The 21198-nt window shown below is 35.1% G+C and overlaps 1 protein-coding gene across 2 annotated transcripts in view; it reads left to right on the forward strand.

Moving 5' to 3' along the window:
- Positions 1–21198, forward strand: part of LOC145686106 (endoribonuclease Dicer-like) — a 274935-nt gene that overhangs the window by 180327 nt on the left and 73410 nt on the right. For both annotated transcript variants that reach the window (XM_081759056.1, XM_081759057.1), the window contains exon 11: positions 19534–19777. In XM_081759056.1, the coding sequence (XP_081615182.1) occupies positions 19534–19777 (244 nt within the window). The remainder of the gene's footprint in view (positions 1–19533; positions 19778–21198) is intronic.

Consider the following 21198-nt stretch of genomic DNA (forward strand, 5'->3'; position numbering starts at 1 on the left):
ATTTTTTTTTACAAGATTTTAGGTTGGAAACACTATTTATTTCTTATATCAGGATGATAATAATGTGGTATAAAACTTTATTTAGTCAATCTTAACTTACGTGCAAAAAAATACTGCAATTAAATGGGTAGTAAGTGAATTATGATAGCAAGTATGAATTTTTTAATAATAAAAATGATGCGCAGGTTGCCATATTGAAAAGGTGGCGTAAATCAAAATGCCCAACAATGCCGAGCCGGCACCTTCCGAATTTCCGAATTTAGATTCTGTGGACTTTGAACTATCAGAAACAGCAAAAAAAAAAAAAAAAAAAAAAAAAAAAGGCATACCTCCACGCAAGGTATGGCAAAAATTTGGCCAATTTCTGCTAGACTAATTCACATCTTCCTTCATTCGCGTCTGATTTTTATTATCCTGCAATCAGTCACGTCAGTGACGTATAGCTGTCTCAGCTGTTCAAGCATTTCACTTCATTGTGGGACTTGCATTAAGCAGAATAAAGTGTAGTAGATTTTCCTTTTTATTTTCATAATTCGTTTAAATATTGCATACTCATACGCGTGTTAATATTACGTTTTCATAAATATGTAACATGTGTAGTATTACATATTCTTATATAATATTACATATTTCTTACATTTTTAAGCGATTTTTGTTACATATTTATGTACATATTTAGGGGTTGATATTACATAAAAATCCGGACTCTAATGATAACATTTCCCATAAAGACCTTACTTCAATCAGCATCACGAAAGAAATGCTGCATCATGCCTTCCATGCAAGGCAGCGCTATATGCCAGAGCTGGAGAAAATAAGGACTGTTGAAGGAGAAAGTCAAATACAGAGCAAGAGGAAAGAGATAAGTGAAAATGTACAGCAGGTGCAGAGAAAGAAAAAGAAATTGATAGAAACAAGTGAAGCTTTGGAGACTGAAGCATATCAGCTTGCACATGAAGCAGAGCAGAAGTCTTACTTTACTTTATTGACAAAGTCAAATGCTATCCATAGAGCAGCTTCGCTAAAGAAGAAAGAGATTATGTCTATAGAGAGGAAATCACACAACTCGATACTCAGTTAAAAACTTGTAATATAATTCCTTTTTTTTTCCTTAATTATGTCTGTCAAACTGTCACCCAATGAAGATCCCATAAACGAAAAATATATTTCTGTTGTTTGTAAATTTGTTCGGTGCACAATTAAAATGTCATGTAGAAAGAATGAAAATACATGTGCTGGATGTGGGTGGATCGGGTGGCTATAAAGGAAAAAAAAAATCACATTACGCTCCGCTTTGTATATTTAATTATTGTGTATTAATACTGTACTTGCATTAATATTCACTGCATAAGCTACTGTACTTTTAATTTCGCTGTTGTGAGTTTTGAACCTACAGTTGCAATCATATTACACCTTCCTATGTTGAAGTCCTGGAAAATTGGTGATTTGTCCTGGAAATGTCCAGGAAATTTTGGGGGAAAAGAGAGTGGGAACCCTGTGTATGTTGTTTTTCTTCACTATGTCCAAGATATATATATATAAACAGAAAGAGATATGATTGACACGTAAGAGCTTCCACTGCATTTGCCAGGAAGACAGTGTTCCTCGGCCGTAAATAAATGACTACGATTCTCGCTTTGGAAGTAGAAGACTCATCTTGGAGTCAAGGCGACAAACCATGTTCGGACCTTACTACAAACTATAGATCTATGTCTCTTATGGCCATTGAAGTGTATTTATTTTGTGGATTAAATAGATAAACACTATTAGTCAGGATTTTATGGCCTGAAAGCTCTTAAATTTACTATTTAATTGAAAAATAACTATTTATAACAGACACATTTCATGGTAGCAAAAGAGGAATAAGAAAAATAAAACACGAATGTAACGTCTACAATGCAGACAGAGAAGCGTTTTCAGGACACTAAAGATGATCTACGGTCTTATGTGCCAACAATCGTCTATGTGCACTCGCCAGAGATAACTGTAATAAATTCATCATTCAACAGGAACATAATTCTAAAATTTTAGAGCATTGAGTTATATTGATAGATCCTCTCTCTTTCTTTCTGTTAGTGCTACACGAACACACAAATACGCAATGATCAGGGCTGTTGCTTATAGTATGTTATTGCAAAGTCTGTACTATGTAAGGAGGAGTTCCACATCATTATGCAGTGGGTTATGAAGTAAAATGGTCTCAAATTTCCAAACCCGTCTGATAAGACCTAGAAACCCATTGACATTTGCGTTGGCGTCGAAATGCTGACCATAATCACTCAACTGAAAGCAATCTATTAGACAGTGAAAGACCAGTAACAAACGCATTGGGATATGTGCTGAGCACACATCACTTAAACCATTCTCGTAGACTTAGAAATCCAATGACAATCGCATTGGGATCAATTTGCTGATCATACATCAATCAATTAAAACCGTTCTAGTAGGACTAGAAACTCAATATGAACCGCATTTTTCTATCTGTTACTGTTTGTGTTCTATAGTGATCAACGTTGAAACTTGAAATGGTTAATTTCTACCACTTCCGGTTTGAGTATCGGCCCCCCCAAAAATATTCTGTTTCTAATTTTCGGCCTTCTACATTTTTACCAGATTTGGTGGTTATTGGTCAAGTAGTTCGTGATACTTTTTGTCTCCTAAACTGACAGGGTAAATTTATAAAGGAGATTAGTAAACCAAACTCGTTAAAGAGGTGTTTATAGCAGTTCCCTTACAAAAAAAAAAATAAAAATAAAAAAAAAAAATAAAAAATAAAAATAAAAATAAAACGTGCTGAAAAATAAAATATTTCTGCCTTTAAACACTCTTCACTTCTTGGCCTTCTGTTTGCCTGCCTTCCAAGCTTGTATACGATTTGTGTGTTGGGCAAGGGTATGAGGGATAAAAGGTTAATGAACAAAATTGTGTTTCCCATAGTAGATTTACTATTTCTAAGCATATATGTTAGGGCCGAGGGAGAATTATAATTCCGCCAGTTTACCATGTATTCGTTTCTTATTTCTCATACTTTATAATAAACCATCATTATAAAATAATTATTGTAACCTGTGAGTGCTTTTTAGATACTCATAGAGGATTAAGCCTTGAGTCCTTATCTTTTGACTGTCGTATTTAACCTAAATGATAAACTTAGCCATAAAGAAAAGAATCCAGTTTGGCCGTCGTGGTTACTCCATTATAAACCTGCGCAGAATAAAAATAGTTATACAACTCAATAGCTAGGCAATGACAAAAGAAAAGAGAGAAAGGTACACCTAATGGAGAAATATGCAAGTGACTTAAAATATCGTATCAGTGTAAACTTGAGAATCTATGCAAATAATCTGAGCTCTAATACCTTCTATACCAAGCCTTGCTTAATAATATTTATTTTGCTGCTTCAGAAGACATTTAAGAAGAGTACGTTATTGCTCAGCGATAGAATGTCCACTTTTGGAGTGAACTACGCGAATTTGAACCCAGATCACGCCATGATCTTACTGGTGAAACAACAACGTATCCGTATTTTTTCCCCGGAATTATCTCATTACTCTCACTTCCTCATTATATCATCTCTCTCTTGGATATATGGTTAAGTACATGCCTTTGCGTGAGAGACCCTAGTTCAATTCTCGATCATTTGTTTCGGATCCCAGATTAAGCTGCAGGTTCATGTCTCAGATAGCCTTGGTGCTGAAAGGGACGCTAAACTCCAGTCCAGCTAACCATTCTCATTAAATCAGATTTCGTTCACTACCATTCATTTTAATTTCCTGTTGCTTCCTATAAGCTGCAGAACACAAAATGCAATCATTTTCAAATTGAAATTCGTGAAGGAATTAGGTTAGTTCGAATGAAATGTCCACTTTGACGTCTGATTGTAAATTCACTTCAGCAACACTACACAGGGATAGAGTAAGGTCACGCATCTAACATCACAAATTCTGTACATTTACAGCAAACAGGCTGAGGTGCGCAGGCAGACAGGAGTCAGTACGTTATTGAACAGTGTCATATGAAAGTTCGCCATAGAGAATACACAATTATGAATGTTTTTTCTTTACGAACTCAAAGATGTTCCTGATACGATGATCTATGATAGGAGTGATCCATCGTGTCTTTGTCACAAAAGGTTATACCATCAATGCTGATCGTTATAGTGTTGAACTCTGTGAAATGCACCGCAAACATCCAGCGATGATCAATGGACACGATGTCTTCATGTTGCTCGACAATGCTCGCCCACGTATCGTTCAAAGGACGATGTAGCCTCTTCGTGAGTTTCACCTTCCTCACCCACCTTACTTTCCCGATATCTCTCCCACTGACTCACCTCTTCGGATATCTAGGTCCCTTGTTTAGAGGGAAGACCTTCTCTTATGATTGGATGGTGTAACATGAGATTGAGGACTTCTTTGCAGCACAAATTCCAGACCTCTTTAATACGGAATGTGTTGTTACCTGGGCGATGGCAAAAGTGTATTATTGTAGATGACGACTATTTTGATTAATCAAGTACTATAGTTTTTCTCCTCCTCCTCCTTCTTCTTAGGAAATGACGCACCGGGGCAGATATTCCATTCGCACCAACCTAATAGATTCCCAATTTGACTATCTTAATGTACAATTGTTCTCATTTGATGGTATAATATTCTAACTGATTAGTTTTTCTAAAATATAGAGAATAGCTTGTACTGAACGGAGGTTATGCAGTTGTATATTATTTGTGCATTCAGTGTCGAAGGCTTCTGTGTTTTCTAAACAAGTATACTTCCAATTAGATAAATAAGCTACATGATAGTTTAAGTACAGCAATAGAACTGACATGTTCGCGCACTCCACTTGCATAACAGCTGTAGATAGAGAGCCAACTTTGGTACTACAGACACAAGAGAACTATAGCTCTGTAGTCGAGCTAGACTTATTGTATCTTAATGAGAGCTCGATTCAAAATCATGGAACGTTAAACTCGAAATGTCATTTCGATTCATTTAATAAGAAGTTCATTAAGGAAACAGGTTAATTGGTGTGCTTTTCCGCGATCTGGTAGTTAAATTTTATACATTTGTAATGATACGCATGTTTGTGTCAAGTGAAGGATGCACTTAAACTCTCCACATAATTTCTTTGTCATAGTTTTGTGTTCATGAAATTGTGACAGAAATTTGACAACTAGTTGAAAATTCGATGTTTACAATGTGTTTACGTTATATTTAATTCAAGAAGATGCCTTCTTGCTCTTTTCTAGGATGTAAATCTGGATATGGATGTTCAGTAAAAGGTAGGCACTTTTTTAATCATAAAAAAGAAGATTCCTTCGTAAAATGGGAAAAAGCATTTGTTTGAAAAGACAGGTACTTTTGTATAAAAGTAATATATGATCTTATTTTTCTGAGAATAGTCTTCCTTATTGTAAACGAAGAGAAAGTAGAAATAAGCGAAACAGTTAGAACTTAGTACCAGACTCTGTACCACATTTATTTCTTAATTGGCCATCATGTTTCACAATTTCCCACAAGAAAAAAAAAGAAAAAAGAAAAAAACCGCCCAAGCGTGACATTTCTTGTGACCGTCCAACAACTGAAAGGAAAATTTTTAAAACTCCCGGCATTCATTCATTCATTCATTCATTTATTTCGTCTTTTTAGTCATACATATTGCACGATTACGTGCGTATGAATAAGACTCGTCAAGGGTACAAATATATAAAACACGTAGTAATGACAAATACATACCTATTGAAATAAACTACTATGCTACATCTACGATATAAAAGCATTACATAACAATATATTTCCAAAACTATCAATAGACAATTGAATTAAACTACTATGCTACCCAAAACTATCAATAGACAAATTCACTTACATATCTAAAAATTCGTTTACAGAATAAAAACAGTGCTGCAACAGATAGGTTTTCATTAACCTCTTGAACTCTCCTTTTTGTTCTGTCCTTCGAATATTCTGAGGTAGTTTATTGTACAATATAGAACCCATAAACATTGGATTCCTTTCATATAACTTAGTGAAGTGCTGTTTGCTGGGGATTTTATCCTTGCGCCTGGTATCATATTTATGTGTTGATGGTGTGTTAAATAAGTCAATGTTGTTTTTGACGAAGAGCAGCAGTCGAAACATGTAAAGAGAGGGTAACGGCAAAATTTTAAATTCCTTATATATTGGCCTACATGGGTCGTTTATTTTGGCCCCTGCTATAGTTCTTAAAAGCCTTTTTTGTATTACAAACAACATATTACTTTTTCGAGAATTTCCCCAGAAGATTATGCCATATGTAAGTAAAGACTGAAAGAGACCGAAATATAAGTTACGAATCGTGTCAAATTGTAAAACATGTTTAATTGATTTTAATGCATAGAGCATTTTATTGAGTTTTTGGGCCAGTGAAAATATGTGAGTTTCCCAGGAGAGGTTGTGATTTAGCCAGAGTCCCAAAAATTTGGTTGACTTTGAGTACATGATTTTATGATTATTTAGCATTATATCAATTTCTACGCACTGCTTATTTTGAATGTGATGGAAATTTAGAGCTGTAGATTTGTCTGTGTTTAATTTTAGTTTGTTTCGGGCAAACCAGTTTTCTAAACTACGAGTTGTCTCGTCAATTTTATCGCAGACAATATCATAGTTTGTACCTGTTATTGTTAGGCTTGTGTCATCTGCGTACATAGTTGTATTTGCTAATGATACGTCATGTGGCAAATCATTTACGTATAACAAAAATAATATGGGTCCTAGTATCGAACCCTGAGGGACGCCGGTAGAGATGCTTCTAAATTGAGATTTATAAGTTGCTGATTCAGCTGTGTCTGACGAAAAAGATATTTCAACAGCTTGAGTGCGATTTTGCAAATATGATTTAATCCATGAGTTAACGATTCCTCTTAGACCGTAACTGTTAAGTTTTTGGATAAGAATGTTATGAGGGACAGAATCAAAAGCTTTGGATAAATCTAGAAACAATCCTACGCATTTTTTGCCTTTGTCCAGGGCCTCCGTAACCTCATTGATATAATTATAGATAGCAATTTCAGTTGATTTGCATTTTTGAAACCCGAACTGTGAAGGTGAAATTACATTATGCTTAGATAGGAATGGTATAATTTGGTTGAGAAATGCTTTCTCTATAATTTTTGAAAAAGAAGACAACAAGGAAATGTAGAAGGGAGTTTGTTTTCTGCTCAAGTTTGTATCAAAATAAGAAAACATATTTAAAATATGAAACACAAAGCAAAAAATAAAAACCAAGGCATATGTTGATATTGAACTTGATGTAACACTGAAGACACGTTGCGCAATACCCACAAGTTATTAAATTTCATTTCACTATGATTAAAGAGTCATTTTCAATCTATTTGCTTTAGGCTTACAGTTACATTATCAATTAGCACCATGAAAAAGATAATTGAAAAGAAAATGTTGAACATTTTATATATCTACCTATGAGTATGTATGTGTAACATGTTTTCAAGTGCTGAGATAATAGTACGGTCAGCGACAAAAGTTCTTTCTGTTTGGTAAAATTTATTTTGGGAATAACGGTGGAATGTACAGCATTTCACCAAGTTTCAAGTCTGGAACATACAGAAAATTACATGCTTTTTAGTTTACTGAAAACTGTACTCAAATTGTCCTTCAATTCTGAAGTTACTCACGAAACTAATATCATCAAAAGAACTTTTGACGCTGACTGTACATTGTAGATTTGATTTTTTTAGTTTAGCGTTCTTTTCAGTAGCTATATGAGACTTGGACCTAGTACTTAACATATGATTCGAATTACATGACCTCCCGCTGAGAAACGAAGCCGAGTCTCCCATGCCAAAGGCTTGTACGCTAACCGCTTAACCACGAGAGAGCTCACAGATGCAGTTGTAGCATCGGACGTAATAAAGTGAGGTATTGGCATTCCATGATATATAACTTGTGCAAATTTGATACTCCGAAGACTTACAGGTCATTGTGGTAAATAGCATCACATTGCCTCTCATGTTTCGCGATAAGTAGCAGACAGATCTGTGAGAGGCCGCCATATTAAACACGATTTGTTGTTGTAATTAAGTGAAAGAGGACTCATTAAATCATATTATGTATTTATAATTATGAACAGTCCACCTTTGTCCCAATAGCTTGTTCCAGGTGAGAATTGAGTTACACAGTTACTTGTGCCACCTTCACTCTCCAGTCTCTACTGACAATCCTCTTCAATGCTCAGCGAAACATGTCACTGACGCTTCATTTCCATCCAGTATTACTTTCCAGCGATGTTCTTTTACGATGAGTCCTGTAAGCCATCATAACCGTGTTAAACACTGTTCACCTACGACACTTCTAACGTTCTAAGCACATTGATAACCTTCCGACAAGTAACAGCAAACTTACAATTTCGTCTATTTTAAGACCATACATTTTGCATTAGTGCAGTTTGTCCGCTTCAACACACACTTCCGTTCCACCTCTACTCACATGCTAGGCAGTCATTTTTTAACATACCACAAACAACGACTAGACGCTTCACACGCATCCTCAGTGTTACCAACCACCGGTGGTTTTAGGATTCGTGAACAAGAGGTACGATAAGCAAAACCCCCAATATTTATACAAAATGAAAATTTATTACCCAGTTTCACACTGCCTTTCATATGTTACAATACCTTTACCAAATGAAGTAATTAATGTACAATTTCCTGGAAAAATAAAGCTATTTTTGCATAAGTATGTAGGGTCTAATCTGTTTTTGTTCTCATTGAATGTCCTGATTTTCGCTTAATCCATTGATAGTTTGTGAGTAATGAAATTTGAAAGAAGATCTAGTAGGTAATGTAAAATATGTGCTAATTTTTTTCTAGCAATTTTGTGTATAGTACCTGTTTTTTTTAAGTTGAGTAATAGTATAATTAACAAAAACTTTTTTGAGTTCTAGTTTGTGTACATAGTAATAATAAAACGACCCCTCTAACGAAACTATTAACGCCTTTATATGTTAATTTCTTTAGTATTTCTTAAAATAAACCATAGTATGTGATACGAGTTATTACATATAATAATTTTTCAGTATGTGTTCCGGAAGATGTAAGTTAACATGTGATCGAGTTCTACTTCTAAATCATTGATTCCTTTTCTTCTTTCCAAAATATTATCATTCACCTTATACCCTAAGCAGAAGAAATCTACCTTTCTCTTGTGACGCCTGTGCCGTAAGATTTATTTAATTTTCCTTATTTGTACTGAAATGTATATGCATGTTAAAAATGCGAAAATTAACAGTGAAATTTACCAAAGAAGATTATGAGAGCCGTACGATTTGAATCTATCAATGAAATCCGAAATATTAACATTTCTGCTTATGTTCTGCTTTCATGTCCCTCCCAATGACCGTAAAACAACAGGGTGTACGTTCGTACCACCGTACTTCCCTTCGAGTCACCAGTGTTACCACCTCACGCACTTTGGTTGATGAATCAATTTAATGGATACACCTGGAAAAGTGCATCTTACCAGATTAACATGACATTGGACCACATTTAGCTCTCAAAAAAGCTCTAATGCGACATGGAATGAAGTCCTGGAGATCATAAATGGTAGCAACTGAAATATTACATTCCACGTGCAGTGCGTCACTGATTTCCATGCGAGAGAATAAAATAAATATGTGCCAGATTCGGGTCTCCAAAACGGACCACAGATATTCAGTTGTATTTAGGTCCGGGATTGAGTGGGCCAAAGGAGGTGGTCAACTTGATCCAAGTGTTCTTCAAACCAATTCGCGACAGTTCCAGTTGTGTAAATGAGCGCATTATCATCCCGGAATATGGCGTAATTACCCGGAAATAACATCTGGATTATAGGATGCATACGGTCTCCTAAAATTACGACATTATCATGGATATGGGCGCGACCGGTAAGCGTCAGCACTGAACCAACTGAAAACCAGGACATTACGGCCTACAGCATCACAGAGCCGGTGCCATGTTTCACAGTTGATGGAGACGCTGCAGATTATACGCTTCTTTGGGTGCCCGCCACACATAAACATGATTTGTGGTTTGAAACAAAGTGAACTATGACTCGTCCGACCACCACAAGTTTTGAGTCGTCAGCACTCCATTTTGCATGTTCAGAAGCCCATTGACGTCATACTAAAGCGTTATGGTTAATTACGAGAGGTTTCACCCTTACAATCCAACTCCGTATGTACAGTATATGTTATGTAACTCGCGGTGTACTGTTGTTATCGACAGTGTGGGAAGGTACTCATTGGGTTCTGAGTAACAGTGCGTTTTAATGGTCGGCTAGACCTGTCATTGAGGTTTTTTCCGGCCACTGTTCCTTATCGGCAGTTTTGTTTTTGTGTTCGTTGTGAAGTTTGTAAACCGTCATCATCTTAGGAATTGTCCCTCGCGACACACACAACGTACTTGCCACTTCCGTTACGTTCCCACCAGCGAACGCCAAGAATTTGCTCAATTTGGAAATCATAAATTAGTTCCATTTTACGTTGTCACCGTATGTTCAGTTGACTCTACACTGCCGTCTAGTGCTCCTTACGTAGTATAGAGTTTACCCTAATACACCACTGTTAACAGTGTGGCGCTGCGGCTTCCAGGTAACCAGATAACACGAAGCATAATTATTTCATATATGAGAAAAAAACAGCTACATACAACTGTGAAAAAGACAAATAACTTTAAACTAAAGTTATTCTCAAAGGAGCAATAAAGAAAATCAAAATTCACACGTCAAATAGAATAGGTACTGCAGGTTAACAGAAACAAAGACCTATGGCTAATTGTAAATGAGCAAGCAAAACTGCAGAATATAGAACTGAAGTAATAATCATAATAATTTGCAGTGTCTAAGAAATAACAAATAAATGCCATATTACAAATCCACTCAGTGAGTTCTTTTCCAATATTAATATAAAGTTGTATATAAACGCGAAATCTGTATACTTAGCGCCCACTACAGAGCCTGAAATAAGATCGATTGTGAAAAAGAAGGAAAAGAGTCGTCTGGGCCCGACAATATTCCTCCTATTTGATTAAAACATGTATCGAACATTTCCTTATGCTTTCGACGAATAAGGCAACACGACAATTTCCATATGGTTTTAAGCTTGCAAAAATAAAACCAGTACACAAAAGAGGACTAACCACTGTTCCCGGAAATTATCATCCTATCTCTATTCTGTTTATCTTTACCAAAATTTTAAAGAAGGTTGTGAATAACAAATAGCAATTCGTTTTTAGGAATAACAGAACAATTAACAATATCATAGCGGCGTCAGTAATATATATAAAGCAAGAGAATGTATAAATAAAATATATAGATTTTTTCTTTATCTCACTAAGGCTGTTGACGTAGTTAATCATAAAATTCTGCAAAATAAACTACAGAATTATGGTATTAGAGGTTACACTAACATATTGTTCCAATCCTATTTAACTATCCTCATGCAATATATGGAAATCAAAACATCCAAGTCAGAGATAAGGCACATTAAGCAGAGTTCCGCAAGAATAAAAATTATTTGCCACGAACCTTGATTAAGTTCTAATTATTTTATATTCAGGTTCAATACAAAATGGAGTTGAAAATGGGAGTATTTGTTATAGTAAATAAATATTTTGTCAAAAACATTTTGCGTAACATCATTTGTTCTTTTTATAAAGTCGATACTCAGCGGTGACATTCTTGTACAGTAATAGCCTGCTACTCCTGATTTTTTTTTAAAAAAAAAGTGATTCCGTTGATGCGATAAGACAACTTCCTTACGTTATGCAACAGTATTGACCAAAAATATTCAATGGAGTTGAGATTCGGTGACTGTGAAGACCAATCGAGGATCTCAACCCCATTATATGGGAACCACTTCATCGTCACGGCACGTTGTCTTACTGGAAACAGACTCTGTCTATGTTGGTGTCCCCAATCATTTTATTAAAAGATGGTTCCAGCGCGAATTTCAGTACCTGGATGTACTTTTTGGAATCCATTCGATTCTCACACACCACGATTTTTCCAATTACATGTGCCGACATGTAGCACCACACCATTATACTTCCTCCTCCATATTTAATGGTGGAACCCACATATTCTGGCTTGTATTCTTCACCTGTTCTGCGTCTGACGTAGGTAGTAGCCACAGTACCAAACATCTGAAATTATAACGTAAATCATTAAAGAAAGAAAAGACGATTAACAATAAGTTAACTTGTTCCTATTTTATTATGTTATGTTTAAAATAAGTCAAGAATTCATTAGAGATTCTAAAGAATATACCTCGAAATGAGTCTCGTCCAACACACGATATGCAACTAATCCTCCTTAGTGAAATTTCGGTGTTTCCTACACCACTGCAGGCGCAGCTTTTTATTCTTGTTTGGCAACCATGGTTTCTTCCCCGCTTTACAGCCGTTGAGCCCAGTATGTTGAGGCCTTCTCCTTAGTGTTCTGCCAAATCTTTTCTCTCAGATCTTTCGAATAAGTGAGGAGTCAGCTCAGACTTTTTTTTTTTTTTTTTTTTGTCGATTTCTTAAGAAGTGCGTATCAACTGCCTGTGCCTTCTCTCGCACTTGTGATGCGTATTTTTCCACTTCTTTGTAAGTTTTCATGATTTTCAGTCGTTTTGAAACGATTTATGGTTCTAGTTCTATGTACTATGAAGACAGATCATTATTTTTGCTATTTCAGTTTTATTTAATTTCTTTTCGTCCTCAAACAATAATTGTATTGTCGTGCGTTTAGCTAATTCGCACGTTTTTGACATTTTTGTAGAAAAAATATTATTCTGTAAAGTAAGCCATTACTAGTTCCACTGTTAAGCACTTCCATAATATACTAAACAGTTATAAAGAAAATGCACGTTTTCTTCTGTACACGTGTCGCAATTTGTTTTTAAATGTTTATGATGCCATGCTTTGCTTTGCTTAGCTTTACGTGACATTACCTGCAAATACATAAAACAGTTTGGTAACAGTTAAAAGAAGTTCAATTTTTATGAATTGAGGGGGTGGTAAGTACTTTTGGACAAGGCTGTACATTAATTATCTTCCTGTTTATATAGTTCCCAACAAAAGCAAAAATCTTTAAAAATGAAATCTTTAAGTTTTACGTCCCACGGTTATGCCGGTTAGGCTAAATTGAGACGGTGAAGATGAGAAATGAATGAAATGGTGGAATGAAGAAAGTGGGAGGAAACGGGAGAACCCCGAGAAAACCCACGAGCACGATGTTTGTCCACCACAAAGTCCACACGGCGCGAGCTGGGATCGAACCAGGGACCCCAAGCACCGGAGGTGAACGCTCTACCACTAAGCCACCGTGCCCCCTCCCAACAAAAGCGTCTTTTTTGTTGATGACACAAGCATTTTGGTTGAAATCTCAAATAAATCTTCCTCTTACATAACATCTAAACTTACAGAATGGGTAAAAGTGTACCAACTCAACCGAAATGTAGCAGAAACAACAATAATAAATTTTAATGAGAGAAAACAAAACCCTCGAATTACACATCGAACTGGGAAATTTATTTATGTATCTCAGTGCTATTCAATCTTTTTTTCTCGCGTGCCCCTAGACACAGTTCGCTATCCAATTGTATACCCCTGAAGTTGTTTAAAAGAGATTAAATCGAAATTAACCCATTAAACTTAATACACATGTTCTGTTGATTAAAAAAGGGAGGAATAGAGACCCAATAAAAAGACAATCAGTGTGCCAGTCAAGAGATTATTTACAGAGGGATAAGGTGCACATCCGAAAAAATTTAACATGGAAAATTTCAAAACATATGGAAGGCATCTAGTTCTACTGAGGGGGATTTTCCACTCACCCTCCCTGGTAAATCGTACACTGAGGACAACGTTAAAAATTCAAAAACTAAAAATAACTTTAGAACTAACCTGTTAATGAGACGACTGAGCTTCTTTCCGGGACGCGAACTCCTCGATTCTTGATCGGATCTTTGAGAGTGCGAGAATCAGAGCTAATTCTGGATTTCTGAGACTATGTGCAATAAATGTTAACCGATTACTTTGAAATATTAGACGCGCGTGATGTCATCTCGAAACTCGTCCAGTGGAAAGAAAAAAGTTTGCCAACCATGATCACTAATAAATATTGGAAATGTGCTTATTTTAGGATTACGTACCCCAAGAAACAGTTTCGCGTACCCCAGGTTGAATAGCACTGATGTATCTGATGCTTATAACTTTTGGGGGGAGAGGATTAAGAATGGATTCTAAGTTTATCTAGCTGAACATGCCAGTGATTTGTTGAGGAAACTAACCACGAGAGTTTATCTCAAACAGAAGCTCAGTAAAATTCTAACTTTGGAAATAATAAAAACCATTTACTTCGGTTTAATCCTGTCAACGGAATCGTTTTCTGAGATAACACCTGTCTTGCGACAAAAGTATCAACAATGTAGAAAATGATGCTCAGAATAATGCTACCAGTTCCCTTCCATACACCTAGTAGACACTGTACCAAAAACTAGGAATATTACCATTAGCGTGTATATTTAGTTTCGCATCATCATTCGTTTGAATAAATTAAATTTTCCATTAAATTAAAATCTTCACCAATACAACACTGGAACCATCAAGCATTTTTCATGTACAAAATTTCCGATTGCCAAAAGCTCGAAATTCGTTACATCACATAGGAATAAAAATACATAATAAATTGCCAGATAAAAAAAAAATGCCAAATTTGCAGTTAAGAGACATCTTAAATTATTGTTACAACCATTCTATAGCATAGAAGAATATCTTCAGTCAGATCTTTCCCTATGAGATCACAGTTAGATTTGTTTTGTGTATGCAAAAATATATATTACAAACGCAATTAATATTTAAAAATTATGTCTCTATTTTAGTACTATTGTTATATTATGTGTTTGTTTGAATTTGTCTAAATGTACAGTGACGTGTAGGCCACCAAAGCCAACCAAGCAGTGCCTGGGCACTGCTTGATGAAAAGAAATTAAATAACATTGTCTTGAAAATATCATTTCTTACTTTTACGTTTATAAAAATCACGACTATAAACTCATGTGTAAATTTTTTGGCGTATTTAATAATGAAATTATCAAGTATTTCTAACCCGCTTGTACCTCACATTCGGCTCGAATGTACACTCATGTCCAAAATTATTGTCGCATGTCTATAAATATGTTGTTGTGGGAATAGAATTTGATAACGAATTCTCCCGGTATATCTTGTAATGTTAGTATGTGTATAATCAGCAAAAACATGTATGTGCCAAATTTCATGTCAGAAGAGCAGTAAATAAGAACAATAAAACGAAAATAAAACTTTCTTGTCCATTTAGCAATATTTTGTTTTACTCATTCTAATTTTCGTATTTAGAATTCTTTCCTATGAAATTTACCACAAATATACATTTCCCGATTATACACATAGTATCAGTATTAAAAGTACCCTGCAACATCATTATCAAATTATATTCTTACAAGAAGACAGTTATAGATATGCGACAATCATTTTGGACATGAGTGTACATATCTCAGCGCAAACGTTGCCATGACAACCCACTTCAACATAGCTTTTAACCAATAAAAGAAGCCTCCAAAGCAGGGCGCAGACAAGCTTGAACAATCCGCTCTCCTTGAGGACAAGTCTGTAACCAAGCATCCTTTTCGAATGAATGGGCTACCACTGCCTTGTTGTGTATGCTTTGGCAGTACTGTTTTTCCTCTCTCTCTCTCTCTCTCTCTCTCTCTCTCTCTCTCTGTTTTGTATATTACATATATATAAAGACTTTAAACATGTGGATGATTAGATAGAGACAAAGAATGAAGGAAAATACAGAAAATACGAAAAAATCAATTGCCCAAAATTTGAAAAAACTTGAAAATTTCAATGACATATTCATCATTTTTTTAAAACATATATGACGTAGATTTATACCATTATTTCAATAATAAAAGTTTAAGATTAACAGTTGGTGTTGCTAATATATACTGTACCTCAAGGGCGCACACATGCGTGAAGTCCATCGGGTCGATACTCCTTCCCTTTATATATATATATATATATATATATATATATATATATATATATATATATATAAAAGAGAACGCACAAATCCTTTGTGAACTCATCACGCTAATACGGCTGAACCAATTTCTTTCATTTTTGGGGGGTTATTATGATTTGGACCCTAGATGGTTTTTATCATATCACTTTAATTTTTAATTACCAGTGTCTTGAGATAATTGACCATTCAAGTGTCCATAACGTACAAATCCTTTGTTAGTTCATCATAGGTAAAAATAAACGTATTTATATGCAACCCGCATGACCGTGTCACTCGGCGGGTTAACATAAATGACAGGCGATATAATGTTAACATTTACTGCAATCTACTATGGTTTTTATCATATCACTTGAAAGCGAAAAAGTAAAAATTATCTAAGTAACAAAGTTTATTGCGTTCCGGGGTGACCGCAGCGAAGCGGGGCGGGTTAACATAAATGACAGGCGATATAATGTTAACATTTACTGCAATCTTCTATGGTTTTTATCATATCACTTGAAAGCGAAAAAGTAAAAATTATCTAAGTAACAAAGTTTATTGCGTTCCGGGGTGACCGCAGCGAAGCGGGGTGAACGCTGCTAGTATATATATATATATATATATATATATAATATATATATATATATATATATATATATATATATATATATATATATATATATATATATCCGAACTCGACATACATTTGTACACTTCTTTAATAAAACTATAATTGTTTAACAGGGAAATGATTGATGTAACATTAAAGAGTTGATCTTGCAGTTCATGTGTATTTATATTTTTTTTCTGAAACATAGATATCAACACTTAAAATTACTTATCCATCTCGTCGACTGCAGAATATTATGGGTTCTTTTGGTATTAGAGTGCCTCAAAATTTGGAGCCGTCGCAGAAAAATTTCCGGGTGCGTGCTAGGTGTACCTTAAAGGATACAGTAACATACAAGAGTGATGCTAGTATGGTGTAGTCACTCATTCTTAGTCAAGCACTATCCCAAAGAAGTACAACTTTTTTTTTTTTTTTTTTTTTTTTTTTTTTTTTTTTTTTGCAAATCAGCAAAACGCGCAAAATTTCTAGGTCGGCGACATCACATGTTTGCCCAACAAGATGGAATTACTTGTCACTATTTGTCAGTACCGTTTATGAGAAAAGTGAGCTTCGCCTAATCTTTCTTATTACCTGACCAGGATAGCAGTGCGGTTTTGGGAGGATGGCGCTGCTGTTGTATTTACATCAGTTTCTTGACAAACGCGGTGGGGCAGGGAAGCGGAGAGTTTCACTCTGCAGTGTATCCAACGGTTTCTAAAAGTTGCAGTTTGGATGTTATGCATAGCCTAACCCCTTTCCGCTTAATAAAGAACGCCGTAAGTTATGTGGTTGTAGTGAACCATTCCTGCAGTAATGCAGATGAATTGTGAATAGTGATATATGAATGGAAATTACCAATTTAAGAACAACATAGCGCAATTGACAAATCAGTGAACTTCTACTGTGTATTAAGCAGATTGTATAAAAATTGATTACGTTTTATTCGATTTCATTATAAAACAGGAGCAGCCTGTAAAACGGTGCTCGCTAGTTTGTTCGCAAGTTAATATGGAAAGTGTACTTTTGTTATAGTCTTCTTTTTTTTTCTGCTTGTTACTTAAGATGCTCTGCAAATAACTTCAATAACTTTTGAAACTGTTTGTCTTGGGGGGCGGGGGATGGTCGTTCGAAGTCAAATCAAGGTAAGAGTGTATTGCAAAAAAAAAAAAAAAAAAAGTAAAAGAAGAAGTAAAAACAATTTTAGAAAAGGGTAAGTAGCTATTGTCTGCAATTGCTAGAACATAAATGGCCACCTGCGATTTCGAAAGTAGATATTTTTTTGAGCAAGAACACCAATGTAAGTAATTTTTTGCAATTTATTGCTTTATTTGACTGCAACGTAAAAGAAAAACAAAGTAAGGCCTACCTATTTTAGGTTTTATTTTACATTTATAATACAAAGGTGAAAATTCTTTGGGTTTATTTTTAAAATAAAAAAAATCCTATTTTGGGGGGGCAATCGCTCCACCCCCTGGATCTGCCCCTCATTTGAGCATATGCGTGAAGTGGTTTATTACGAACAGGACAAAAAGAACTGTGATAGATTGATTACAAGTAATCCGGTTAGAAACACTGCTGCTTGCATTTTAGTTCCAAAACCTGCCGCCCGCACTCGTTCGCTGGTCAGGTTATACCATGTTCGAACAACAGTCAACATTGGAACGTGATACTTTTTCTGTTATAGGGACACTTATCAAATTTAGAAAACTTTCAGTTTTACTTTCTTTGTCCAACTTTTCACAGTTTATTTTCCCCAACTGGTGTCTTGTTTAGTGTCCTACGAATTTTTATTTAGATATTGCTTACTTCAGGAGAAGGATAATGGAAACACAAAATGTTATGAAATTTCTTAGAAACCGTTTACAAGAAGTAACTGTTTCCAATGTTCAGTTCCAGGGAAAACAAAACGGAAGTCTTTGGTAATACTTTGTTAAAATATTGGTTCCAATGTATTTTTTAAAAATTAGTAATAGTCTGTTATCCTGTTTTAAGTTGCGTTATTGCAGATTTGGCCAGGGAGAACAAGATGTCCACTGAGATAGGAGTTTCGCGTTTTTGATTAGTATATTAGTATACAATTTATTTAAAAAGCAGATGACTCTGAGGCTCAGGAGGAAGAACAATTGCCTCCTCTACCTTCCCTAATGTCGTTTCTGTATCATATACCGATATAGTGTGTCATATACTTTGTATATAGTGAAGTATAAATAGTGAAAAGGGAGGAAAAAGAACTTCATTACACTGCTGCTTGAGTAATTTGTTGAGTCGCCGCACGTCCCTGAAATGTCTAGTATCTGTAAAGTGATTTTTGTAAACATATTGTACCTCCTGACAAAGCCATGAACCCGAAGTTCCTAAGGCGGAGAAATAAATAAATAAGCCTTCCTCTCCCGCTGGTATAGTTGCTGGCACTTGTACTTTTGATGTCCGCAGTCTTGGGTTAGATTCCCTATGAAAGAACCTTGACGTTTAAACGCATTATCGGGGTGCAGATACCTCCTTAAACTGTAGTTTCACATCTCGCATAGACTCTGTGCTGAAAAGGGGCGCGAAACTTCAACAAACAAACGAACAAACTGCACATGAACCGAAAATATAAGAAATAAAATAAGTAGATAATATTGTTAAATCAGATAATTTTTACAAATCATTCGGGGAAAAGACCAGGAGCAATGAAGAAATTTAAGACCAGTGTTTGAGTGGGGCCAGCCATATTTCACATTAAACTTATTGGCGAGTATTGCAGTCTAGAGATTTAGTTACAATATTCAGGATTCAAATTTTAAGATTTTTATTTATTTATTTTTTATTTCGTTTACACAGGATTAATATGTATGCATGTAAATCTTTTGATTTCAGGTTTAGGGAAAATCATGCAAATGTAATTGTGGCATCGGATGTAATAGAGGAAGGTATTGACATTCCACGATGCAACTTGGTATGCAAGTTCGATCTGCCAAAAACTTACAGATCATACATGCAGTCTAAAGGAAGAGCGCGTGACAAAGAAGGGGTCTTCTATCTTTTTGTGCCACAAACTGAAGTTACAAAGTTCAGGAACATGCATCACTCTTTCCAACAGATTGAAAGTGTTTTAAAAAAGGTTTGTATGAAATTGGTATGAAATTTGTAGGCAAGAAAAATCCTTTCAATACACCAGACATTGATCGAATTATCTAGACAATAATCTTGTTTAGTCTTTTAGGCAGATGTGAAATGCCTTTCGAGGTTGGCTATGGGATTCAGATTGTGTTATTCATATCAATGTGGGTACTCTCCATTTGTGCTTGTGAGTCACGCTTTATAAGGATTACATATTATGACACAGTAGATAAGTTGTTTTGAACTGAACAACTTAATTTTGTTGTATTGAATATTTAGAAATCCTAAACAAAATTTTTTCAATGATTTGAATAAAATGTTGAATATAATTGTTTAAAAACAAATGATATGTAATAAAGATTACTTTCCCTTTTGGGAAATAAGCCAGTTTTAAGATATTTTGCAAGAAACGACAAATCAAAATAATGAAGAAATGTTCTATTAGACTGACCTCAATCATTACTTACCTCTTGTACGTAGATGTAACAGATGTACGATTCTCCTTTCTTATCCTGCAGATACGTGTCTGTACCTCATGATCGTGATTCGTTTATTCTCAAAGATTTCTCTTTCCAAAATTTACCAAACTAAAATTACAATTCTATTTATCCCTATAGTTTTATAGATAGGCGCTAAGTACACAACCATTGTAACTTCCCTATGTTTTACATGTGCGTGATCCGTCCATTTTAGCTTCCTTATTGATAGATATTTGATCATATATAAATTTGTTCAGTAACAAACGAGTGAAATCTTCAGTTTAACCATCCGTGGTAATTCTTTGTAGACTAAACGAGACAGAATTTTGATTTTGATAGAACATTATGTTATTGGAAGAACATTTTGTACGGTTTATATAAGAGCAAAATATAAATAATTTTCCCGTTGGATAGTGTCCAAATCAAAATGGAAGACACTTTGAGTATGTGTTTTTAAATGTGTATTTCATATAATTTTATCCTAATCTTATATGCAGTTTTATAAAGAGAAGGCATAAGCCGATATAGTATTTTAGGAACCCTATATTTCCTAACGTCAAAATGTGTAAACTTAAGCTTAAAGAACCTTATACCCAGAGGCGTCATTTAGGGAGGGCAGGTAGGGGCAATTGCCTCCCTCTGAGTTTGAGATTTATATAGATCTTATCAATAAAATGGTAGTATATCTGTGAAAAATGCGAAATTTTACTTACATCAAAGGGTCTTGCCCCCTCCAAGCAAAACCTGAAATGACGCTCCTGCTTATACCTAGCGTATAGATTAGCCTAGAAAAGAAGTTACGGTGATAGTAATTTCAATTAAATAAATTTAATCTGAACCTTTTTTTTTTTAAATATAAGTTAACATATAATCTCTCCCGTTTCGATTGTTACTATCGCATAATATTAACAATCCTGTTTCCTAATGGTCTATTCACATCCAA

The sequence above is a fragment of the Thermobia domestica genome, chromosome 5 (assembly GCF_964235325.1).
Source record: "Thermobia domestica chromosome 5, izTheDome1.hap1.1, whole genome shotgun sequence".
In the NCBI taxonomy this organism is placed as follows: Eukaryota; Metazoa; Arthropoda; class Insecta; order Zygentoma; family Lepismatidae; genus Thermobia; species Thermobia domestica.